Source organism: Sciurus carolinensis, chromosome 1, assembly GCF_902686445.1.
Source record: "Sciurus carolinensis chromosome 1, mSciCar1.2, whole genome shotgun sequence".
NCBI lineage: Eukaryota > Metazoa > Chordata > Mammalia > Rodentia > Sciuridae > Sciurus > Sciurus carolinensis.
The window spans coordinates 867,427-887,847 of NC_062213.1; the positions used below are offsets into that span (position 1 = coordinate 867,427).

The 20,421-nt window shown below is 53.4% G+C and overlaps 3 protein-coding genes and 1 non-coding gene across 12 annotated transcripts; 2 read left to right on the plus strand and 2 right to left on the minus strand.

Moving 5' to 3' along the window:
* Positions 1-4,767: 4,767 nt before the first annotated feature.
* On the minus strand, positions 4,768-4,954 carry LOC124968872 (U2 spliceosomal RNA). Its single transcript, XR_007105881.1, has one exon. It is a non-coding gene; the product is annotated as a U2 spliceosomal RNA (small nuclear RNA).
* A 5,361-nt stretch (positions 4,955-10,315) lies between these two features.
* On the minus strand, positions 10,316-14,318 carry Slc52a2 (solute carrier family 52 member 2). 4 transcript variants are annotated; one of them, XM_047519909.1, is made up of 6 exons: positions 13,937-14,318; positions 13,590-13,826; positions 13,377-13,492; positions 12,616-12,986; positions 12,394-12,517; positions 10,316-12,299 (listed from the first exon to the last, which is right to left on the minus strand). In XM_047519909.1, the coding sequence occupies exons 2-6, from the start codon at positions 13,717-13,719 to the stop codon at positions 12,087-12,089; spliced, it is 954 nt and encodes a 317-aa protein (XP_047375865.1). In that variant the 5' UTR covers positions 13,720-13,826; positions 13,937-14,318; the 3' UTR covers positions 10,316-12,086. The 4 variants fall into 4 exon arrangements, with proteins under 4 accessions (XP_047375865.1, XP_047375864.1, XP_047375861.1 ...); XM_047519908.1 differs by having other exon boundaries at positions 12,616-13,492; positions 14,123-14,318; XM_047519905.1 differs by having other exon boundaries at positions 12,616-13,492.
* On the plus strand, positions 13,873-17,437 carry Fbxl6 (F-box and leucine rich repeat protein 6). Of its 6 annotated transcripts, none has more exons than XM_047519892.1 (9): positions 13,873-14,857; positions 15,164-15,322; positions 15,448-15,511; positions 15,787-15,918; positions 15,993-16,100; positions 16,188-16,301; positions 16,351-16,600; positions 16,686-16,932; positions 17,209-17,437. In XM_047519892.1, the coding sequence occupies exons 1-9, from the start codon at positions 14,457-14,459 to the stop codon at positions 17,357-17,359; spliced, it is 1,626 nt and encodes a 541-aa protein (XP_047375848.1). In that variant the 5' UTR covers positions 13,873-14,456; the 3' UTR covers positions 17,360-17,437. The 6 variants fall into 6 exon arrangements, with proteins under 6 accessions (XP_047375848.1, XP_047375855.1, XP_047375852.1 ...); XM_047519899.1 differs by having other exon boundaries at positions 17,275-17,437; XM_047519896.1 differs by having other exon boundaries at positions 16,369-16,600.
* Positions 17,438-18,216: 779 nt separating this feature from the next.
* Positions 18,217-19,718, plus strand: Tmem249 (transmembrane protein 249). The gene is given in 7 exon segments (XM_047563919.1): positions 18,217-18,222; positions 18,287-18,437; positions 18,677-18,771; positions 18,883-19,078; positions 19,222-19,307; positions 19,529-19,585; positions 19,587-19,718. Coding segments are annotated over 7 exon segments (723 nt in total).
* Positions 19,719-20,421: the final 703 nt, after the last annotated feature.

The following is a 20,421-nucleotide window of genomic DNA, read 5'->3' on the forward strand; positions in this document are numbered from 1 at the left end:
CTGCCAGCATCGGACTCCACCTCCTCTGGACTCCACCTCCCACATCCCAGGAGCCTGTCTTGACTCACCCTTCTGTCTCTGGAAGGCAGCAATTCGCCCTCTGACTGTGAGGTGGAAGGACCACCAGGGGCGTGTCTAAGAACAGTCCCGAAGTCCCTCTTCCAGAGGCCCCATTCACATAGGGAGGCCTTCCCCAGCCCAGACCAGTCGGATTATAAGATTTTAGGGTCCAGCCTGCAGTCCCAGTCTCCACATGAGCTGAGACACGACATGCTCAGGGCCCAACTGGCTGCTCTTCCTCAATGCACTGAGTGTTCTGCTGGGTAGGCCAGCACCCTCACCCCAGCCAGCAGGGCTCTGGCAGGCATCTACAGCTCACTGAAACTGCAGAGTGGTCCTGTCACTTACATGCGGGAGCCCTTCCAGGTCTGTGCTTTGAGCATGGAATAAAATCCCCTTCTGTATATAGAATTTTTTTTTTTTTTTTTTTTTTTTTGGTACTGAGGATTGAACTCAGACACTGTACTACTGAGCTATATCCCCAACCCCCTTTAATTTTTTTAATTTTGAGAAAGGGTCTCACTAAGTTGCTAAGGTTGGCCTTTAACTTTTTTTTTTTTTTTTTTTTTTTTTGGTGCTGGGAATTGAACCCTGGGACTTTCAACCACTGAGCCTCACCCCAGCCCTTTTTAATATTTTATTTAGAGACAGGTTCTCACTAAGTTGATGAAGCTGGCTTTAAAAAAATTGTTTTAGTTATTGATGGATTCTTATTTTTATTTTATTTATAAATGCAGTGCTGAGAATCAAACCCAGTGCCTCACACATGCTAGGCAAGCGCTCTACCACTGAGCCACAACCCCAGCCCCTGAGGCTGGCTTTGAATTAGTGATCCTCCTGCCTCTGCCTCCTGAGCCACTGGAATTACAGGCTTGCACCAAGGAACCCAGTTGACCTTGAGTTTTTGATCTCCCAACTCAGCCTCCTGAGTCACTGGGGTTACAGGCACCACCACACTCAGCTCCTTTAGACTTTATTCTCATGTTGTTCTTCCTCCTAGCCTGGCCTAGAGGTGCCAAAGGGCTGGGAATAGGAGGGGTTTAGGCCTCAGGGCCTTTGCATCACTCTCACCCATGGAGTCTTCCTCCTCTCCCCCAGGGTTCAGCCAGTGGCATCTCTGCAACAAAGCAGTCCTTACCCAGTCTGAGTCCATGGCCTCAGCTTCTGACACCTGGCTGTCAGCTTCTATTTTGACATGTCTGGTGTCCCTTAGGTATTGAATTCCCCTGTGCTGGTTAATGCCACCAACTGTTGTTACCGCAGGTTAGGGTTAGGGTTAGGGCTTCCGTAGCTGTGAAGATTGAACACCCAGGAAACGCAGAGGCAAGTGTGGGAAACAAGTGGTAGCTCAGTGGTAGAGCACTTGCCTTGAACGTGTGTGGCACTGGGTCCCATCCTCAGCACCCCATAAAAAAATAAAGATATTGTGTCCATCTACAACTAAGAAAAAGAATAGTAACACAGACTTCTCCCCAGAGAAGGGGGCCCAGAGCTGGTGTCTGTGGGAGAGGTGAGTCTTGTCCTTTGTACAATTTCCAAGTTTTTTATTTCTCATGTCCCCTCCCTGTCACCCATGGGGTGAAAAGGTGGGAGAGGGGTAATTCAAGGGGAGCTGCCCAGGGAGTACTCATTACTCACTCCCTGCTGGGAATGCTGCCCCAGAGGCAGGTGACTTTGGCTGGGAGTGAGGTGGATGTATCCCAAAGGTATTAAGGGCTGTTCCCTTGGAGCAAGTGTCCCCTCCCCACCTTCCTTCCATCTACCTGCACTAGCTGCCTGACCTTTGTTCCTGCTTCACTGTCCTTGTGCATTCTTTGCCCACTGACCAGGAGGACAGGACTTGCCTCTCATCTGCAGTGTTTTATCCCCCACGTCCAGGGCAGGGCTTAATAGAGGGACCTGGAGTCCCAGGGCTGAACTTCTTGCAATGTTCTCCATGGCCAGCATTGATCTCCCCCAGACCTCCTCCTCCCCCTCCCCCTGTACAGTTGGGTGAGGCAGGTTGGCATTGGTGTTGGCCACGTGTGAGGCCGAAGCAAAGAGCAGGGTATGAGCTGCAGCCAGAAACACTGCCCTGCCGCTGCCCCTGAGCTAGGAAGGGCGGGAAGACTCCTCCGTCCACCCTGTGAAGGGACAGACAGTACAGGGTTTCCGGACCCAGAAAGAATGCAGGAATGAATTCCATCCTCCAAAACAGCTGTTGAAGAAAAAAGTATAAGTAGGCATTAGCAGGCATTATTTTCACATTAGTATAACATGAATGTGTGTGGGGGCTGAATAGCGTCCCCTCAAAAGAACACCATTCCAGCCAAGCCCTGCGGCCACACCTGTGATCCCAGTCATTCAGGAGGCTGAGGCAGGAGGATTGCAAGTTCAAGGCCAGCCTGGGCAATGTAGTGAGACCCTCTCTCAAAATAAAGGATAAAAAGAGCTGGGGATGCAGCTCAGAGATGGAGCAACCCTGGGTTCAATTCTTGATACCTCCCCAAAGGAATGCTGAAATGAACTCACTAATGGATATGAGACTGATTTTCCACAGGGAAAAAGATGGTACCACACTGGACCAAAATCAAAGGCATGGCTAAACAGGAAGCGCCTGCCCTGCTGTGAGCACTAAGACAGCAGGGACAGGTATCCACAGAAGCAAATCAGAGCCCAGGAGGGTGTGCTCTGAACCATGCCACACTTCCCCTGGAAACAGCAGGGACACAGTGGCTTATTCCAAAGTTTAAAGTTTTCATTACTGACTCCCAACTCCCTTTTTGATTAAAAACAAACAAGTCTCAAAAGAAAAAAATCACTCCAGGCTACAAAATAAGTTAGTCTCAGTAAGAGCGGTGAGTTGTTCACATAGGATCAGCAGAGATGCACACTGTGGAGGTCACTGCTTTGCTAGCAGTTTCCACAGAAGTCTCTGATTGAACCTTCCCAAACTGCTGTTGCTTGCTAAGCAGAGACAGGAAACACAAGACCCACAATGGGGTGAACTTTTGAGTTCCTAGGCCTTCTAGGAGGTCCCCTCCCACCCTCCTGCAAGGTCTGGTTTCCCAGGCCTCGGAAGGCTCCCTGGTGCTCTTTGGTAAGCCACTCTCAGCTGTATAAGCACGGCCAGTCACCCAGACCAGTGAGCAGCAGGCTGCACTGCATAATGCTTGCTTCTAATCACAGGCTGACAGAAGGATGGTCTCCAACCCAAATACATGCTGAGTCCTGGATGTGTCCCCCAGGATCAGGTATTGGAAACTGGATTCCCAAGCAGTGATATTGGGAGGATGTGTAAGAGGCGATTAGAACATGAGGTCTCTGCTGCTGTGGATAGACTAGGGCCAACACTGAGGGCATGGGCTCCCTGTGGGAGGCTGAGGTCAGCTTACTGCCTCTCACCATGTGCTACCTTCTGCTGGGTTATGATGTGGACCCTCAATCTTGAACTTCCAGTTTCCAGAATGACAAACCAACAAATTCCTGTTCATCTTAAATTACCCAGTCTGAGTTGGGCACAATGGCGCCTGCCTATAATTGCAGTGGCTTGGGAGACTGAGGCAGGAGGATTGCAAGTTCAAAGGCAGCCTTGGCAATTTACTGAGCAACTAAGCAAGAATCTGTCTCAAAAAAGAAATGAAAAGGGCTGGGGCTCAGTAGTTAAGCACGCAGGGTCTCTGGTCTGATTTCAAGGTCCTTGATCTATTGTGAGTTGAGTTTTGTGCAGGGTGAGAGATAGGGGTTTAGTTTCATTCTGTTGCATATGGATTTCCAGTTTTCCCAGCACCATTTGTTGAAGAGGCTATCTTTTCTCCATTGCATATTTTTGGCACCTTTGTCTAGTATTAGAAAATTGTATTTATTTGGGTTTGTGTCCGTGTCCTCTATTCTGTACTATTGATCCACCTTTGTATTTTGGTGCCAATACCATGCTGTTTTTGTTACTATTGCTTTGTAGTATAGTTGAAGTTCTGGTATTGTGATACCCATTTCATTCTTCCTGCTAAGGATTGCTTTAGCTATTCTGGGTTTCTTATTCTTCCAGATGAATTTCATGATTGCTTGCTCTATTTCTGTAAGGTACGTTATTGGGATTTTAATTGGAATTGCATTGAATCTGTATAGCACTTTTGGAAGTATGGCCATTTTGACAATATTAATTCTGCCTATCCAAGAACATGGGAGATCTTTCCATCTTCTAAGGTCTTCCTCAATTTCTTTCTTCAATGTTTTATAGTTTTCATTGTAGAAATCTTTTACCTCTTTGGTTAGATTGATGCCCAAGTATTTTTTTTTTGAGGCTATTGCAAATGGAGTAGTTTACAAATGGAATTGCTTTCTTCATTTCATTTTCAGTTTGTTTACTGCTAGTATATAGAAATACAACTTGCCCTCGTACGGGTTCTTGTATCCTGCAACCTTGTTGGACTTATTAGATTAGATTTCTTTTGTGGGTTCCTTAGTATTTTGCATATGTGAGATCACATCATCTGTGAAGAGAGATGGTTCACTTCTTTCCAATCTAGATGCCTTTTACTTACTCTCTTGCCTGCTTGCCTGGATGGCACCTCCTGTACAGTCGACTAGAACAGCGTGGGCATTCCTGCCGAGGATGCTGGTGTTGGAGGGAGAGTTCTCCTCTGATCCTGGAGTGCTGAGTGACTTTGTCATGAAAAGGTGTAGATGTCCCTCTTTCTCCCCCTTCCACCCCCCACTCCTTTTAATAATGAGGCCCTGTTCCTGGAAGTGCTGCAGTTCCAGACTGGTGACAGAGTGGACAGAGCAAGCTCCTGCTTTATCTCCCTGCTCCAAAAATCCATTTAACATACTGTCCTTGGAGGAGGACGCACCAGCCATGAAGCCGATGAGAAGAGGCTCTGCACTTGACTTAGCCAGAAGGCCAGGAAGATATTCTTTCTTTTTCTATTTTTTTCTTTTTTTTTTTTTAGATTGGGCTGACGACCTTGCCCAGGCTGAACTGAGACTCCTGCACTCAAGCACCTCTGGCCTCAGCCCCCCCCCGAGTTACTAGGACCAGAGGTGCAGACCACTTCGGCTGGTGGGTGTTAAATTTTGTTTAACATTTTTTCTGAGTCTTTTTTTTTTTTTTTTTGGTGGTGCTGGAGATTGAACCCAATGCCTTGTGCTTGTGAGGCAAGTACTCTACCAACTGAGCTATATCTCCAGCCCCCTTTTTTTGGGGGAGGGGCGTCAGGGTACGGGTATTGAACCCAGGGGCACTTAATCACTGAGACACATCCCCAGCCCTTTTTTTTTTTTTTTTTTTTTTTGAGAGAAAATCTCACTAAGTTGCTTAGGGACTCACTAAATTGCTGAGGCTGGCTTTGAACTCACAATTCTCCTGCCTCAGCCTCCTGAGACACTGGGATTACAGATGAGTCCCCACGCCCAGCCTGAGTCTACTGATATGTCTATTGATATGGTTTTTGTCCTTTTTTAGAATGGCGTATTGAATGATTCTCATATCTTAAGCCAATTTTGCGTTCCTAGGATGATAACAGTTGAGATCAAACCTGACCTAAGATCTTACTGGAGATTGCCTGGCATCCTTGGCTGCTGTGTCTGCTGTAAGAGGATTTCAAGCAAGACGTGAGACCTAGTCACAGTATGGCAGTCTACTAGAAGAGAAGGAAGAAGGGTGAGCCCCTCAGGGGCAGAGCCAGGGCTCTGAGAGGAGCCGCTGCTCACTCCTGGTCTGGTGGAGGTGCTGGAGGCTCCTGGAGAGTCGCTCAATCCCTGCCCAGCCCTTGACTGTCAGGACGTTCAGGTCAGAGTTTGAAAGTTCCTCCTGGCATGTTTTTACCTACAGGTACTCAAAGTCATTTTGGTTTGTGTAAAGGTTTACAGAGCTTCCACCAGGTTCAGCCCACGTCAGGGTGCACTGTTCTGTTTTGAATTCGTGGAGGAGTTTTGTACCTATACTTCTCAGCCTAAGAAAGAACAGCCCTGAAAATAACAAGCTCTTTGTTGTTCTTCCCTGGGGTAGATAAGGGTAACATATCCTTATCTTCTTAAGTCACAGCTGGGTCAAAAGGGCCTTGTGTGAGCAGCTTCAAAGAGAGACAAGCTGAGAGTTAGCAGTTGGTTTGTCTGCAGAATTAACCCTTTAAACTTCACACCCCACTGCTGTTTTGTATCTGTGAGAGGGCTTCAAGCAAAGTCCCCCTTTACTGGGGACTGAACCCAGGATCTACCACTGAGATCTACCATTTTACTGGGGCTCTCCCACTGAGTCACACCTCAGCTCTCTTTATTTTTTATTTGAGTTGCCTAGGCTGGCCTTGAACTTGGGATCCTCCTGCCTCCACCTGCAACTCTCTTGAGTGTGAACACAATGACGGTGCCCAAGGAACCATGGTTGGTTTTCCCAAAATCATTTCCCACCACGCCATACCAACAAACCATTGAAGTGGTCCCTGAAGCTCTGTGACTGAACCTGGCACCATCACCTCCTAGGATGTCCTTATTTGATAGGAACTTTAGATAAATGAGGCAATTCTGAGTTGGATGAAGTCACTTCTGATCTGAATGACAGGGTTCCACCTGTCTTGCTGCTGCCCAGGACCACACTCCTGTCAGTGAGACCCCAGTAAATCCCAATCTACGCAATCCTGGGTCTGTCTTCTTCCTTTTGTCTTGTGGAACCTTTCAACTAATTCTTTTACACTGGATTTTCCAGGAACTCAATCCTTCCAAATTTATTGACATTTGTATTGTGGTTCGACATAAGTTTGTCCTGGAGATGTTCCATGTGCCCCTGAGCAGAGCGCATATTTGGCATTGTTGGGTGAATTGTCCTGTGGACACTTATTAGGTCCAGTGCCCAAGAGTCCATTGACATTTAATGTAATTAATGATTTAGAAGGATCTGTTTGGCATTTGCTGTTTGTTTTCTGTGTGTCTTACCTCTTTTGCTCCTTTTGCACTTAATAGATATTTCTAGTTTACTATTTTAGTCCCCCCACCTTTATTTTTTTAATGGTACAGGGGATGGAACCCAGCATTACTCTACCTCCAAGTTACATCCTTAGCCCTTTTCTTTTTGAGACAGGCCCTAATATCTAAACAATAAATAAGCAAAAAATTAAAAAAAGCAAAAATAACTAAAATAAGCAAAAAATTTAAAAAAATATATCGCATAGGGGTAATTGTAAAACTGTGTTGGTGGATTTATAGCACATACAATGCTATTTGTAGCCAGGCATGGTTGTGCACACCTTTGATCCCAGCTACACATGACGCTGAGGCAGAAGGATGGCAAGTTTGAGGCCAACCTTGGCAACTTACTGAGACCTTGTCTCAAAATAAAAATAAAAGGAATGGGGAAGGGGCTCAGTGGTAGAACATTTACCTCCCATGTGTAAGGAGACCTCAGTTTGATCCCCAGCACTACAAAAAAATTAAAAAATTTAAAAGAATTAAAAAGGTGTTCTATTTTATCCTCAGGAAACACCCTAAGAAAACAACTTCACAAAATAGAGAAAAATATGGTGGGGAAGACCTCTAATCCCCATGACTCTGGAGGCAGAGGCAGAAGGATAGCAAATTTGAGGCCAGCTAGAACAATTTAGTGAGACCCTTTCTTGGAAAAATAAAAATAAAAATAAAGCACTGGGGATGGAGCTCAGTGGTGAAGCACTTGCCTAACATGCATGAGGCCCTGGGTTCTATCCCCAGTACCACAAAATAAAAACAAAAATACTATTATGACACTGTACAAATTTAACAAGTCTTACTATTATCAAATATTCACTGTTCAAATTTCCAATTATCGGGGCTGGGGATATGGCTCAGTTGGTACAGTGCTTGCCTAGCATGCACAAGGCCCTGGGTTCAATTCCCAGCACCAAAAAAAAAAAAAAAAAAAAAAAAAAAAAAAAAAAAAAAAAAAAAAAAATTCCAATTATCTTGTAAATATCTCTATACAGTTTCATGTCCATCTGGGTAAGCCTTATTTGACTATTTCTTCAGGCAGGGTATTAATTGCTGTGCCTTTTTTTTTTTTTTAAAGTAGTTTCCCCCCACCCCAACCTCAACATGGTAAAATAGATCTGATATAAAATTTGCTGTTTCAACCATTGTTGGTGTGCAAGAAAGGTCCGCAGTACTAAACGTGATCACAGTGTCCTGAAAACCATTCTCTCTCTTCAGCCCATGACTCTTTCCATCTTGCAGAACTGAAATTCTGAATCCAGGCAATACTGCCTTCCCATCTTCTCCATCATCCAGGCACCCGAAGACCACACTACACTTTCTATGCAGTCATTTCTGCTTTTGCAGTGCTGGGGATAGAACATATGCTAAGCAGGTACAGCGCCACTGGGCCACACCCCAGGTCCCATCCCCCACATGGCCCAAGTTTCCTTGGACTATCCACTTAGGTGGGTCTACAGATTCCTTGAGTTCAAAAGGATGTGAGCCAGTTTGTCACAGCTGAGGGATTCAGAAAACCAGGCCCTCCCTGTTCCCTACTTGAAGCCTCTGGGTCAATGGCCCAGACCTTTGGACTATAGTCCTGGCCATCTAATCTTGCAGAGGGGTTAACCATTCTCTTGGCATTGCCTCCCACACCCTGGGATCCCCTTTCCTGGGGCCCCTGGCTGACCTGCTGGGTACCTGACCCTCCCAGAACACCCAGAGTTGGGCCAGATGGGGAGGTGGGCAGGCCATTTCTCAGCTGAACCACCCTGACAGAGCCCCAGGTGGGTTTGTAAGAGAAGTCAAGGGGGCACTTGCCAACTTGGCCGTCACCTGTTCTGAGTGTGGATGATCCTGCCAGGCCACTCTTCCAAGCAGGTGACTCCCTGCTCAAGGTGGTGTCATGGGACCTGGCTCAAGGGCTCTCAGCTTGAATATCACATTTCTTGGTTTTTCTTTTTCTTTCTTTCTTTTTTTTTTTTTTTTTTTTTTTGCGGTGCTGGGGATTGAACCCAGGGCCTTGTGCTTGCAATGCAAGCAATCTACCAACTGAGCTATACTCCAGCCCCAGTTTTTCTTTTCTTTTTTTTTTTAATTTATTTTTGTTGATGAATCTTTATTTTATTTATTTATTTATTTATTTATATATATGTGGTGCTGTGCATCGAACCCAGGCCCTCACACATGCCAGGCAAGTGCTCTACCACTGAGCCACAACCCCAGCCCCCCAGTTTTTCTTAATAAAGAGCTACCATCTCTGCCCCCACCAAGCAGGGGTTAGACAAGCTCAGCCCTCACTGGACCTGCCTTGCCCACTGGATGTACTAGATCCAAGGTTTTCAGGCCAAGCAAGATGGGCAGTGGTCTGGGTTTCAGTTCCTGGGAGTGACCATCACAGGCAGCACTGAGGTCACCTGCTGGGACTGGAGTAAGAGTGATCTGAAGGCTGGAAAATTCAGGGAACTGGAGGAATTAGTGTCTGGCGGGGTGGAGATGAGAACACAGGAGAGGGGGGACTAGGTACTGGGAGAAGTCAGGAGATGGCAGTATGTGATTAGATGGAATTAGGTTCCTGAGAAAACTGGAGAACTTTGGAAATTAGCTGAGAATCCTGGAGATCCAAGTGCAAAGGGTCCTGGCTGCAGGCACAGTTGGCTCCAGGTGATCCCAGGATCTTGTCAGTGTTGTCCTACTACTCAGTTCTGCTTGCCTCTACTGTGCCTCCATTTTCAGGTGGGCTCTTTGAATATTCTGAGTCATTCTTATGAAGAGTGACTGAACCCCCTAAGGCATACCTCACAGGGGTCTCACCACCAGTTCAATCAGTGGTCAGGAACATGGCTCACACATCCACCAAAGGAGCTGGAAATGCTGTGATGAACACCCACCAAACCTGAGTGGTCTCTGAGCCCCCAGAAGCTAGAGCAAAGAAAACCCAGGTACCCCAAGTCAGTGGGCAGCAAGTTTTTCCATGATAGGGTCGGGTGTCTGGGGGACTGGTTCCCACTTTTGACCATTCTCTGCACCATTTCCTGGCAACAAGGAAGCTGGGAGGTGCCTGTGAATTCCACCCAGTGGAGGGAACTCCTTCAAGGACCACCATTCTGCATCCCCTGTTCAGAGTCTCTCCACAGACACAAATTGAAGGTCACCATTGTCCCTTCACCCAGGTGTTGTCACACTGCAAGGGCATCAGGACTCTCAAGGGCTGGGGTTGTGGCTCAGTGGTAGAGCACGTGTGAAACTGTGGGTTTGATTCTTAGCAAACAAATTTATTTATAAAACAAATAAATGATATAAAGGCATTAAAAAAAAAAAAAAAAAAACCCTCAGTCTCTGTCCAGATCCTCTCTGGGCAGAGAGTCACAGAACTGAAGGTCCTGCCTCAGTCACTCAATCAAAGCCATTTGAACCTTGCCCAGCACTCACAGGCTCAGTGTCAGGTACGATGGCCACACACACACCTGGGAATGGGGCAGCTTACAAGCTGGCCCTTCTCTGGCTTTGAGAACCTGAGGGGACTCTTCTTGGTGGTGGGTGAGGCAACATGGGCCTTGTGTCCTGCCTTAGCTGCTGCCTTTCCTGTAGGGTTTCATCCACAGCCCCAGGTCCAGGTCTGAGACCCCCGTCCTGACCTAGACAGGCCCAGTGTGGGGGCTGTCCTGCCTCCTGAGGGATGCCATGGCTCGATGGGACCTTCTTGGCCTGGGCTTGTTCTCCTTCTCTCCTTGTTATTTGATCCTTGTCCCATTTCCTACAATAGGACCTGAAAGCCCTGGAGACCTCAGCACTATGGCTTCCTCAGGCGGCCTACCTCCAGACCAGGGTGGTTGGGCTCATGGGCACCTGCCCCCTCTTTCAGAGACCATGTGTGTCTAGAGGGTCAGGCAGGGCCTTGCTCCTCTGGGGTCTGTAGGGCTGGCACACCCTGAACAACCTCACATGTGGCCACTGGGCAGAGGCTGCAGGAATGCTTCTGATCCTTGACCTGAGGCAAGGAAGGCCACAAGGAGCTGGGAGGTGGCTCCAAGCAGCCTTCAGTCCAGGGTAGACAGGTGAAGAGATCAGAGTGCTGGAAGGGAAGGAGAGTGTGGGACCTGGAGTCCTGCTGCGCTGCCAACTCCACCCACCTGTCCTGGTCCCTCTGCCTCTCTTCTCCATTTACCAGCACAGGTGACTGAGGAAGTTCACCTCGACCTGCCACCCCACATCCTAATGTCAGACCCTGCAAAGGGAATCAATCCCCCCAACTGCCCCTGACCTTCTGGTGGCTGTCTGAGCCACCCACCTAGAGGTTCCACCAGAAGTTGGTGGTTCAGGGTGGGCAGATGATACTGTCAGGCTGAAGGACCAACATGGGTCAGAACCTTAAACCCTAGCTTTTCTAAGTTCCCTTCACTGAGCCCCTTCTAGAATGCCTGGACCCTGCAGCAGACCGCTGGCAACCAGTGGATAGGTGCTGCGTTCCCAGGCCACAAGTAGGCAGCAGGGATTGCTGCAGGTCACAGCCCGGTCCCACCTGACCCTCATGCCTCAGAGATGCTTATGGAGCAGTGGCCCTGCTGTCAGGAGGACTCCACACTGCCCGAGACCAGCAGCCCTTTGTAGGGCCCATACAGATGGGCCCTGGGAGCTGGCGTTCGCCTCCAGGGCAGTTCTAAACTATGTGGGGTGAAGTCCGGGGGTGACCCCAGCATCTTAGAGCAGCCTGACTGGATGCCAGCCCAGAAACTATGCCAAGCCCCTGTGGAAAAGTAGTCTGTACTGAACAGGCTAGGGAGAGGACTAGCCTCACAGGAAGAGGTGCTCATGGGATTAACAACTGTCCACTGGATAAAGATGTTTTATTGTGCAAATCCCATGAAGTTCCCAGGCCCAGGACCAAGCCTGCAGCCCCAACCTGTGCCTGGCTTCGGGCCTGCTCTTTGGTCCCCACCCTGGTATGAAGTGCCAGGGGCTCCTGTGGAGTGTGCAGGTGTCCATGAATGTGTCAGTGTTGGGTGGGAGACCTCCCTGGGCAGCAGGTGCTCAGGCACTGTGGCAGTCTCCAGGTGGAGACCGGTTTGGAGGTTGGCGGGTGTGAGGAGAGTCCCACCTGCCCAGGCTCAGGGACCACACTGGTCCACACAGTCTTTTCCACTGTGGAACACGTGATAGATGCTGGTGGGAGGGAACATGGCAACAGCACCGAGCAGGGAGCCCACCTGGATGGCCACACCAGCTGCTAGCAGTGCTGGCCGCCCCCAGCCGTGCAGCATGGAGCTGATCGCCACCTTGACATATGAGAACACACCTGCACACAGCACCCACGACAACACCTGAGAGGCAGATGACAGCAGCAGGCTGAGTGTGAGATGCCACTGTAATGGCGAGGCAAGCCCTTTCCCCACTTCATGTGCCCACTGTACCTACCACAAGGACCACGCCTGCAGAGGTGCCCACTAGGGGTGGGCAGGGGCTCAGGATTGCCAGTGCCATCAGGTAGGCCCCAAAGAGTAAGCCCAGCAGAGAGAGACCACACAGCCCTGCCAGGGACCTGCCAGAGAGGGGCGGGAACTCAGGACTGGCTGAGCCAGGACCTGGACCCTACCTCTATGTCCCCCCGCCACCAAGAGGTTTGGGACCCATGTTCACCTGCATAGTATGCCCATGGCCAGGAAGCAGGCAAGGGGGTTGGCGGAGCTGCCCAGCACCACAGCCAGGTGGTAGGCTAGGCGCCCATAGGGCAGACAGGAAAAGCTCTGCACTGCAGGCAGCACGCCATTGGTCAGCGCGTTGGTGACAGCCAGCAGGCCCAGCAGGCAGGCACCCCGGGCTGAGAATAGCTGAGAGGTCTTGGGGTCTGGGCCAAGGGTGCCTGCTGCCTGACTTGGGGATTCCTGCAATGGTGACACCTCTTCCTCCTCTTCTTCCTCCTCCTCCGCTCCTGGTGTCCCCACCCGCAGGCCTGGCCCTGGGCCCCCTGCAGGTGGAGATGGTGATGGAGGCAGCAGTAGCAGGAGACCCTGGAAGGCGGCAGCCGAAGTGATCAGGAGGGCAGTCAGTACCCAGAAGAATGTGCTGGCAGGAAAACGCTCAGGGAAGTTGATTGGGGGCCCAGGGGTGCCATTGGCAGGGGGAGGCAGACACTCAAGGCGGCCCACGCCCTGCACCAGGGCCAGTATGCAGGGCAGAAGAGCACTGAGGCCCTGACCCAGGAAGAAAGATCGCAAGAAAGGAGGTGGCAGGTGGCTCAGGAAGGGCAGGAAAGTGACATTAGAGGCACAGCAGGCCAATGCCAGCACCAATGCCAGTGTCAGGAAGGCCACCGAGTGGGGCTGCCCAGCCACTGGGGTCACATGATGCCACAGAGGGGCCAGTAGGGCTGTGCCCACCATACTCAGCCCCTGCACCACCTGGATGGGGACCCGCTCCCCCTTGCTGGGGGCTAGCCGCCTCCACAGGGTCACCACCAGTAGACCCAGGTTCCCCAGCGCCACAAGCACAGAAAGGTACGAGGGGAGGCTCCAACCTGCGGGGGAGGGGGAGGGAGGTCATGTCAGGGTCACATGGCCGAGGTACCAAGAGCAGCCTGCCCACCACCCCAGGCTCAACCCCCCCACACTCACCCTCGGGGAGGTCTTTCACCACCACGGGCAGTTCCACCCAGATTCCATTCACAGCAGCCCAGGAGCCCATGCCAAAGAGGGCCACCAGCAGGTGGGTTAGCACCAGACGGTCCAGCGGGGGTGCAGCCATTGGGCCAAATGAAGGCCCTCCTGGCCAGGGTGACGATCACAGTTCGTTTTTACCCACTTAGATCCCAAGACGCTTTGGCTCTTCTGAGAGCTGAAGACCCCTTCCAGCTGGAAGGAAAAAGGCAGGCGTGCGGGGCAGACCCTGAGTCAGAGGAGTCAGACTGCAAGTACCGGGCACCTGGACCGGCCACCGCGGGGCAGTCAGGGGCTACACATACCGCGGAGCCCTCTCGGAGACCAGGACACAGCGAGGCTGGCAAGCCGAGAAGCAGGAAGCCGGTCCACGGCGTGGCCAAGAAGAGGCCGAGGAAAGACAGTGACCCTGCTACTCACGGAGGACCAGTTCCCTGCGCTAACAGATCGCCACCGCCCTCTCCCCACTACCGCCCCTGCGCCGCGCACACCTTGGGCTGCTGCGACCAAGGCCTGCCGGCGAGGGCGTGGTCGGGGGCGTGGGTCCCGCGCTGTCAGTCCAGCGGCCGGCCTCCCAGCTCCGCGAGCTCGCCGCCCCCGCCGGGAACGCGGCCCAGTTCCGGCCTGCTACGCCCAGTCCCGACCTGCGTCCCCAAGGCCCGGCCGCCCTGCGCCGCTCGCGGCGGAAGCCCCGCCCCGGAAGCCGAGTTCTGCCACAGGCGCCAGGCAGTTCCCGAGAGGAAGGCAGGGGTCGGGGGACCCCGCCCCTTCCGCAAGTCCCGCCCTTCCGCACCTCTGGGCGCCTTCGCCGCGCCTTCTGTGGCCATGGACGCAGGGCGAGCCAGGCGCAGAGCGTGGCGCAGAGCCCCGGGCCCGCGAATGACCGGGGCTCGGACTCGCTCGGCCGAGGACTGGTGGTGGGATCGGCTGGCGCCCAGCGGCTCTGGGTACCACCTGCTACAGGCAGACAGCATGCTGCTCGTGCTGCCCGGCCCGGGGCCCGTCCGCGCCCGCGCGCACAGGCGTACCACCCGCCGCGCTCAGCGGCCACTGCCCTCGGGCCCCGCCGCGACAGTCAAGCCCAGGGCCAGGCCCCGACCGGAGCCGACTCCTGTCCCTGAACAGGAGCCGGACCCGGGCTGGGGAGATCGCATTCCCTTGGAGGTTCTGGTGCAGATTTTCGGGTTGCTGGTGGCTGCCGATGGGCCCCTGCCGTTCCTCAGCAGGTACACTACACCCCCGGCCCCGGCGCAGACTTGTAGTTGGATTTTGGGAGCGCATACACGAGTGTTTGGGCACTCATCCGGAGCGCAAGATTTCTCGGGGGATCCATTTGTATCCCCAGAAGCCCGGCTTTGAGCTGGGGTGTCCGCTGCACCGCTAGTGCAGGAGCCTATCTGCCCCTCTTAAGAAGCCAATCGCGGGGGTCTGGCGATATAACTCAGTGGTAGAGTGCAATGCCCTAGGTTCAGTCCCCGTCAGCGGGCATCACCTGCGAGACGCCGGGCGCCCTCAGTGGTTTGTTCCCCCAGGGCTGCGCGCGTGTGCCGCCGCTGGCACCAGGCAGCTTCCCAGCCCGCCCTCTGGCATACGGTAACCCTGTCGCCCCCGCTGGCTGCCCGAGGTGTCAAGGGCAGCGTTAAGGCGGAGAAGAAGCTCCTGGCTTCCCTGGAGTGGCTCATGCCCAGTCGGTAAGGATTTCCCCTGGTCCTTACTCCCTTTCCTGCCTGTGCCTCCTGCACCTGTGTTGGGTAGAGAGGAAGCTGGCCAGGGCAGCATGGGAACCTAGTGCAATTGGGCCTCTGCTGTCACCCAGGTTTTCACAGCTCCAGAGACTGACCCTCATCCACTGGAAGTCTCAGGTGCACCCTGTGTTGAAGGTGAGAGCTAGAAGCTGCCCTATGTACCAGCTGTGTACTTGGAGGGAGTAGCCCAGTGCTGCCCCACAGGCATGTCTGCCTGCCTGCCTGGTTCGCCTTTTCTGGTTGTCATCTCTGGCAGGGAGAGGCCAGAGGTAGGGCATCCAGGTAGGCCTGGCTTGGCAGAATGCAGGTCACAGCAGGGGCCTAGAGTGGGTTGGCATGGCCATCATGGTCTTTCCTGTGCACATTAGCCTGCCTTCCTCAAAACCCAGGTGGCCTCTATTTTTCCACAGCTGGTTAGTGAATTCTGTCCTCGGCTCACCTTCCTCAAGCTTTCAGATTGCCACAGCGTGACTGCAGATGCTCTCATCATGCTAGCCAAAGCCTGCCACCAGCTCCACAGCCTGGACCTACAGCATTCCATGGTGAGCCCTGTGTCCCAAGGGGCCCTGAAGAAGCCTAGGGAGAGGTGACAGGTACCTCTGTGCTGGGTCCCCAGGTGGAATCCACAGCTGTGGTGAGCTTTTTGGAGGAGGCTGGACCCCGAATGCGCAAACTGTGGTTGACCTACAGTTCCCAGACAACAGCCATCTTGGGTGCACTACTGGTAAGCTGGTGATGGGCAGGAGCAGAGCCAAATGCTGAACTGGGGACTGCCAGGCTGGTGACCCACTGTACTCCCCCACCCCTGCAGGGCAGCTGCTGCCCCAAGCTCCAGGTCCTGGAGGTGAGCACTGGCATCAACCGCAACAACACTCCTCTGTTGCTGCCTGTTGAGGCTCTGCAGAAAGGCTGTCCCCAGCTGCAGGTACCTGATGTCTTGCTTCTTCCACCTGCCACCCCATCCCCACCTGCAGCCTGAGCCTTGTCCCCAGGTACTGCGGCTGCTGAACCTGATGTGGCTGCCCAAACCTTCTGGGCGAGGGACAGCTCTGGGACCAGGCTTTCCCACCCTTGAGGAACTCTGCCTTGCTAGCTCCACCTGCAACTTTGTGAGCAATGAGGTCCTGGGCCGTCTGCTCCATGGCTCCCCCAATTTGCGCCTACTGGATCTTCGTGGCTGTGCCCGCATCACGCCTGCTGGTCTGCATGATCTACCATGTCAAGGTCTGCTGTCCTGGGTGGTGGCTGGGCAGGGTGGATGTGGGGGCCCTTGCTTTTCCTGTGGCCCATGCCATTCCTGTCATCTCAGAGCTGGAGCAGCTGCACTTGGGCTTGTACGGCATGTCTGACCGGCTGACTCTAGCCAAGGAGGGCAGCTCTCTGTTGACCCAGAAGTGGCATCACACCCTGCGGGAACTGGACTTGAGTGGCCAGGGCTTCAGCGAAAAGGATCTGGAGCAAGCCTTAGCTGCCTTCTCTGACACCCGTGGAAGCTCACACCCTGCTCTGTACTCCCTCAACCTCAGAGGTACCCAGGTCACAGCAAGCACAGTCAGGTCAGCACCCACTCCCCCAGTCCCTTGAGGCCAGTACTGCTTGTTGCTCAGAGTTGGTATGCTGCCTGGCTTAGTACCACCCAAAGTCTGGGAGGGAGTGAACACTTGCTAAGCCCTGCTTGGGCTTGGCCTTAGGGACACTAAAGTGCTGGGCTTAGGCCTACATAGCTGTGGGTGTCAGGCCAGGGTAGAGCACAGGCAGACATGGATCCCTGGCTGGGCCCCGCTTTCTGGGCTTGTGTCTTCTTGGCAGTAGCTTACTTCCCCTGCCCACAGCTCTGTGATCAGTAGCTGCCCTGGCCTGCTGTACCTCAACCTGGAATCCTGCCGCTGCCTCCCCAGGGGCCTGAAGCGTGCCTACCGGGGCCTAGAGGAAGTCCGGTGGTGTCTGGAACAGCTACTCACCAGCCGACCCCCCTCCAGCTAGGTGGATCCAGCCCTGCCCTGTACCCTTTCCCAGTTTGGGATGTTTAAACATTTTGTTACAATAAAACATTTTTAGGAACTCTGTATGTTTCTTGGGGTGGCCCCTTGTGTGAGGAACAGGATTATATCTGATGGAGCCACTGTAGGCTGCAACAGACAGGAGTCAGTATTGTGGGGAGTCCTCTAGAGCCTACCTGGGCTGTACCTTTGCCTGGTCAAATTTTGGGTTCAAATTTTGAACTGTTGGGCTGGGGAGATAGCTCAGTTGGTAGAGTGCTTGCCTTGCAAGCACAAGGCCCTGGGTTCGATCCCCAGCACCCCAAAAAAAAAAAAAAAAAAAAAATTGAACTGTTATGTGTCCTGCCTCAAGACACTAAGTGAGCTGGGTGGGTGTGTTCATGCATGCCTGTTATCCCAGGGGCTGGGGAGGCTGAACATTGGAGCATTACAAGCTTAAAATCGGCCTCAGCAACTTAGTGAGAAATTGTCTCAACAAATAAAAAGGGCTGGGGATGTGACTCAGTAGTTAAGCACCTCTGGTTTCAATCCCTGGTACAGAAAAAAAAGGCACTAAGTGAGCTGTCCCTGGGTATGTCCAACTGACTACCCTTCACTGAGGACTGAGTGGCTGTACAGGGGTTGCCAATGTGGTGGACACTGGCCAGGAATACAGGGTACACGCCCACGAAGATGGGATGGTTAACAGAGCAGCCCCGTCTAGAACGTGCCCTAGAACTGCTAGAACTCCTGCTGCGTGGCTCAGATAGTACTGATACGTGGCTTGCTACCTTGCCCTAGAGCCGCCTGAGTACCTACTCCTTCCTGGACCGCAGCCCTGGAGGCTTTTTTCTCCCGGGTATGAGCGTGACTGCGGGCAGTGGGCGATGGCAGCAGGCTGGCCCCCAGGCTGACCTCCTCCACCTGACAGGTTCCCAAGGGCCGGGCCAGTGGCCTGCCCACGACCTCTGCCGGAAGTCGCTTCCATCTCTGGGCCCTAGGATTTTTCTGCACAGAGCGCCACCTGGCCAAGCGCCTCAAGAACAACAGCTTTTACCCATTCACGCAGCAGCAGCCCGGTGGTGCGCGCGGGTGGGGTGGAGTCTGACCCGTGGACTGGGCGGGCCAGGGCTCGGGGGTGGGGTCCGCAGGTGTACCCGCCTGCGGCGTAGACACCTAGGGTGAGACATTTACCGCATGGGCCCCTGAGCCCAGTGGATCCTTCGGGACCGAATTCCTGGCGCTGCCTGCCCCCGCCCCAACACACACACCATCCCCTGTTGCGGGCACGTCCTCATGCGCGTCGCCGCTCCACCTACAGTCTTCGTGCTTGAGTACTACCTGGACACGCTCTGGAAGGGAATGCTCCTCTTCGTAGTCTGCCTGATCCTGGTCTGCTCGGGCTTTGTGAGACAGGTCCGAGTCCTGGGCCCCACCCCCATGGCCCGCATCCTCAGAGGGCCGCACCTAGCGACCTAGCGGTTCCTTGCACCCTGCAGCCTCTCATATGGCCCCCGGCGCCCACAGGTGGAAAAGCAGGAGACCTGGGGCTTCCCCGCCTACGGCATGGTCGTGGGCCTGTGGCTCATGATCTCATCGTTGCCGCGGCGCCGCTTGGTGCTGAACCACACGCGTGGCATATACCACTTCTCCATCCAGGGCCGCACCGTGTGTCAGGGGTCCATGCACCTGGTCTACGTGCGCCTGGCGCTCAGCTCCGATGGTGACCTGGGACGGGCGGGCTCAGGGAGGGTGTGTGAGGGGAGGGTAACCACCTGGGAGTGGGTGGGGGCAGGCAGGGACCTGCTGCCCTGCCCCGAGGCCCAGCCCTCAGAGACCCCCTCTGAGTCGCTCACTGCTCCCCAGCCTACGGAAGGTGCTTCTTCCAGTTGGTCCTCTGCGGCCATAAGCTGGAACCATTGGTGCTGGTGCAGTTGTCGGAGCGCTACGAGGTGGGTTCTGCCCTAGACACAACTCCCTTCTTGGGACATAAAGTCACAGACCGCTGTTTAGGGTCCTCGGATGCGGCATTTTGCCCTCAGAGGGTAAATATAGCTTGGTTCTCCGCCTGAGCTTATGCCTACAGCGGTTGGAAACCGGGAGAGCGCGGCTGGGGGGAAGGGTGGGGGCGTGTAAGGGGCGTGGCATCCGGGCCTCTTTGTACATCCCACAGCAAATGGAGTACCTGGGCCGTCACATCGCTCGGAAACTCAACATCAACTACTTTGACCTACCTCGCTAGCTCCTACCGACACGTGGTCCGGCACTGGCCTCTGGGGGCCTCCTTTAGCCCAGGCATCGTGCTGCGCAAGAAACGCATCTACAGCAAGCCAAGCAGCTCTCAGTCCGACCTAGATGTGTAACCCTGGGGTCTGCCACCCAAACCTCTGGTCCCGTTCCCTCCATCCTCTCACCCTGCCTGTAGACCATTCCACCCTGACCCTCGGGTGGACTCCAGCCAGTCCTCCTCACTGGCCTTTCTCTGAATAGAGATGTCTCTAGCTTCCAGCCAAATCAGTTTTTGTTTGTTTGTGTGTGTGTGTGGTGTGGGGGGGTTCCTTCCATTGTCTCCCCCTAATGCAGACTTCTGAGGGCCTCAGGACCCTGTCCTCTCCAGAGGCTGCATTAAACCTCAGAGCAGGAATTGAAAGAGGAGTGTGTAGCCAGGATTGAAAGAGTCTGTATGATCACTGGATAGGCTTAGTACTGCTGCCCCTATTGGCTAGCAGCACTTAACAGGTCCTGCCTGGTTGCAGCCAGTGGAATCCAGGAGTCAGAATCTGGCCCTGTCTGGCTTGGTGGCTATCCCTAATACAGTCAGCAGTGGGATGTGGCAGAGCCAGGGAGGAGAAGCCCTCAACCTGTGAGCTCACCCCGAACCTCCGTGAGAGGTGCGCTGCACACTTCCTAGGGAGTCACCTCCAGAGTCCTCTCCTAGGGTGCAGGGACCCAGTGGCACTTGCTCTGTGTGTGTGCTGGAACCCCCTTGTCCAGCAGTGCACCCCAGCTCCTGCTCCAGGCATCCGAGGCCTCTTGGGTGCAGGGGCTGCTTGTGAGCAGAGAAGG

Bases quoted from the DNA above. Each gene is read 5' to 3' on its own strand.
- Slc52a2 (XM_047519908.1), bottom strand. From the start codon at position 13,719: ATGGCTGCACCCCCGCTGGACCGTCTGGTGCTAACCCACCTGCTGGTG. The intron at 13,493-13,589 runs GTGAGTGTGGGG...CCTCCCCCGCAG, and splicing joins GGTGAAAGACCTCCCCGAGG to GTTGGAGCCTCCCCTCGTAC. The intron at 12,518-12,615 runs GTGAACATGGGT...CCTCTCTGGCAG, and splicing joins GCCATGGGCATACTATGCAG to GTCCCTGGCAGGGCTGTGTG.
- Fbxl6 (XM_047519892.1), top strand. From the start codon at position 14,457: ATGGACGCAGGGCGAGCCAGGCGCAGAGCGTGGCGCAGAGCCCCGGGC. The intron at 16,601-16,685 runs GTCTGCTGTCCT...CTGTCATCTCAG, and splicing joins GCATGATCTACCATGTCAAG to AGCTGGAGCAGCTGCACTTG. The intron at 16,933-17,208 runs GTCAGCACCCAC...CCCTGCCCACAG, and splicing joins GTCACAGCAAGCACAGTCAG to CTCTGTGATCAGTAGCTGCC.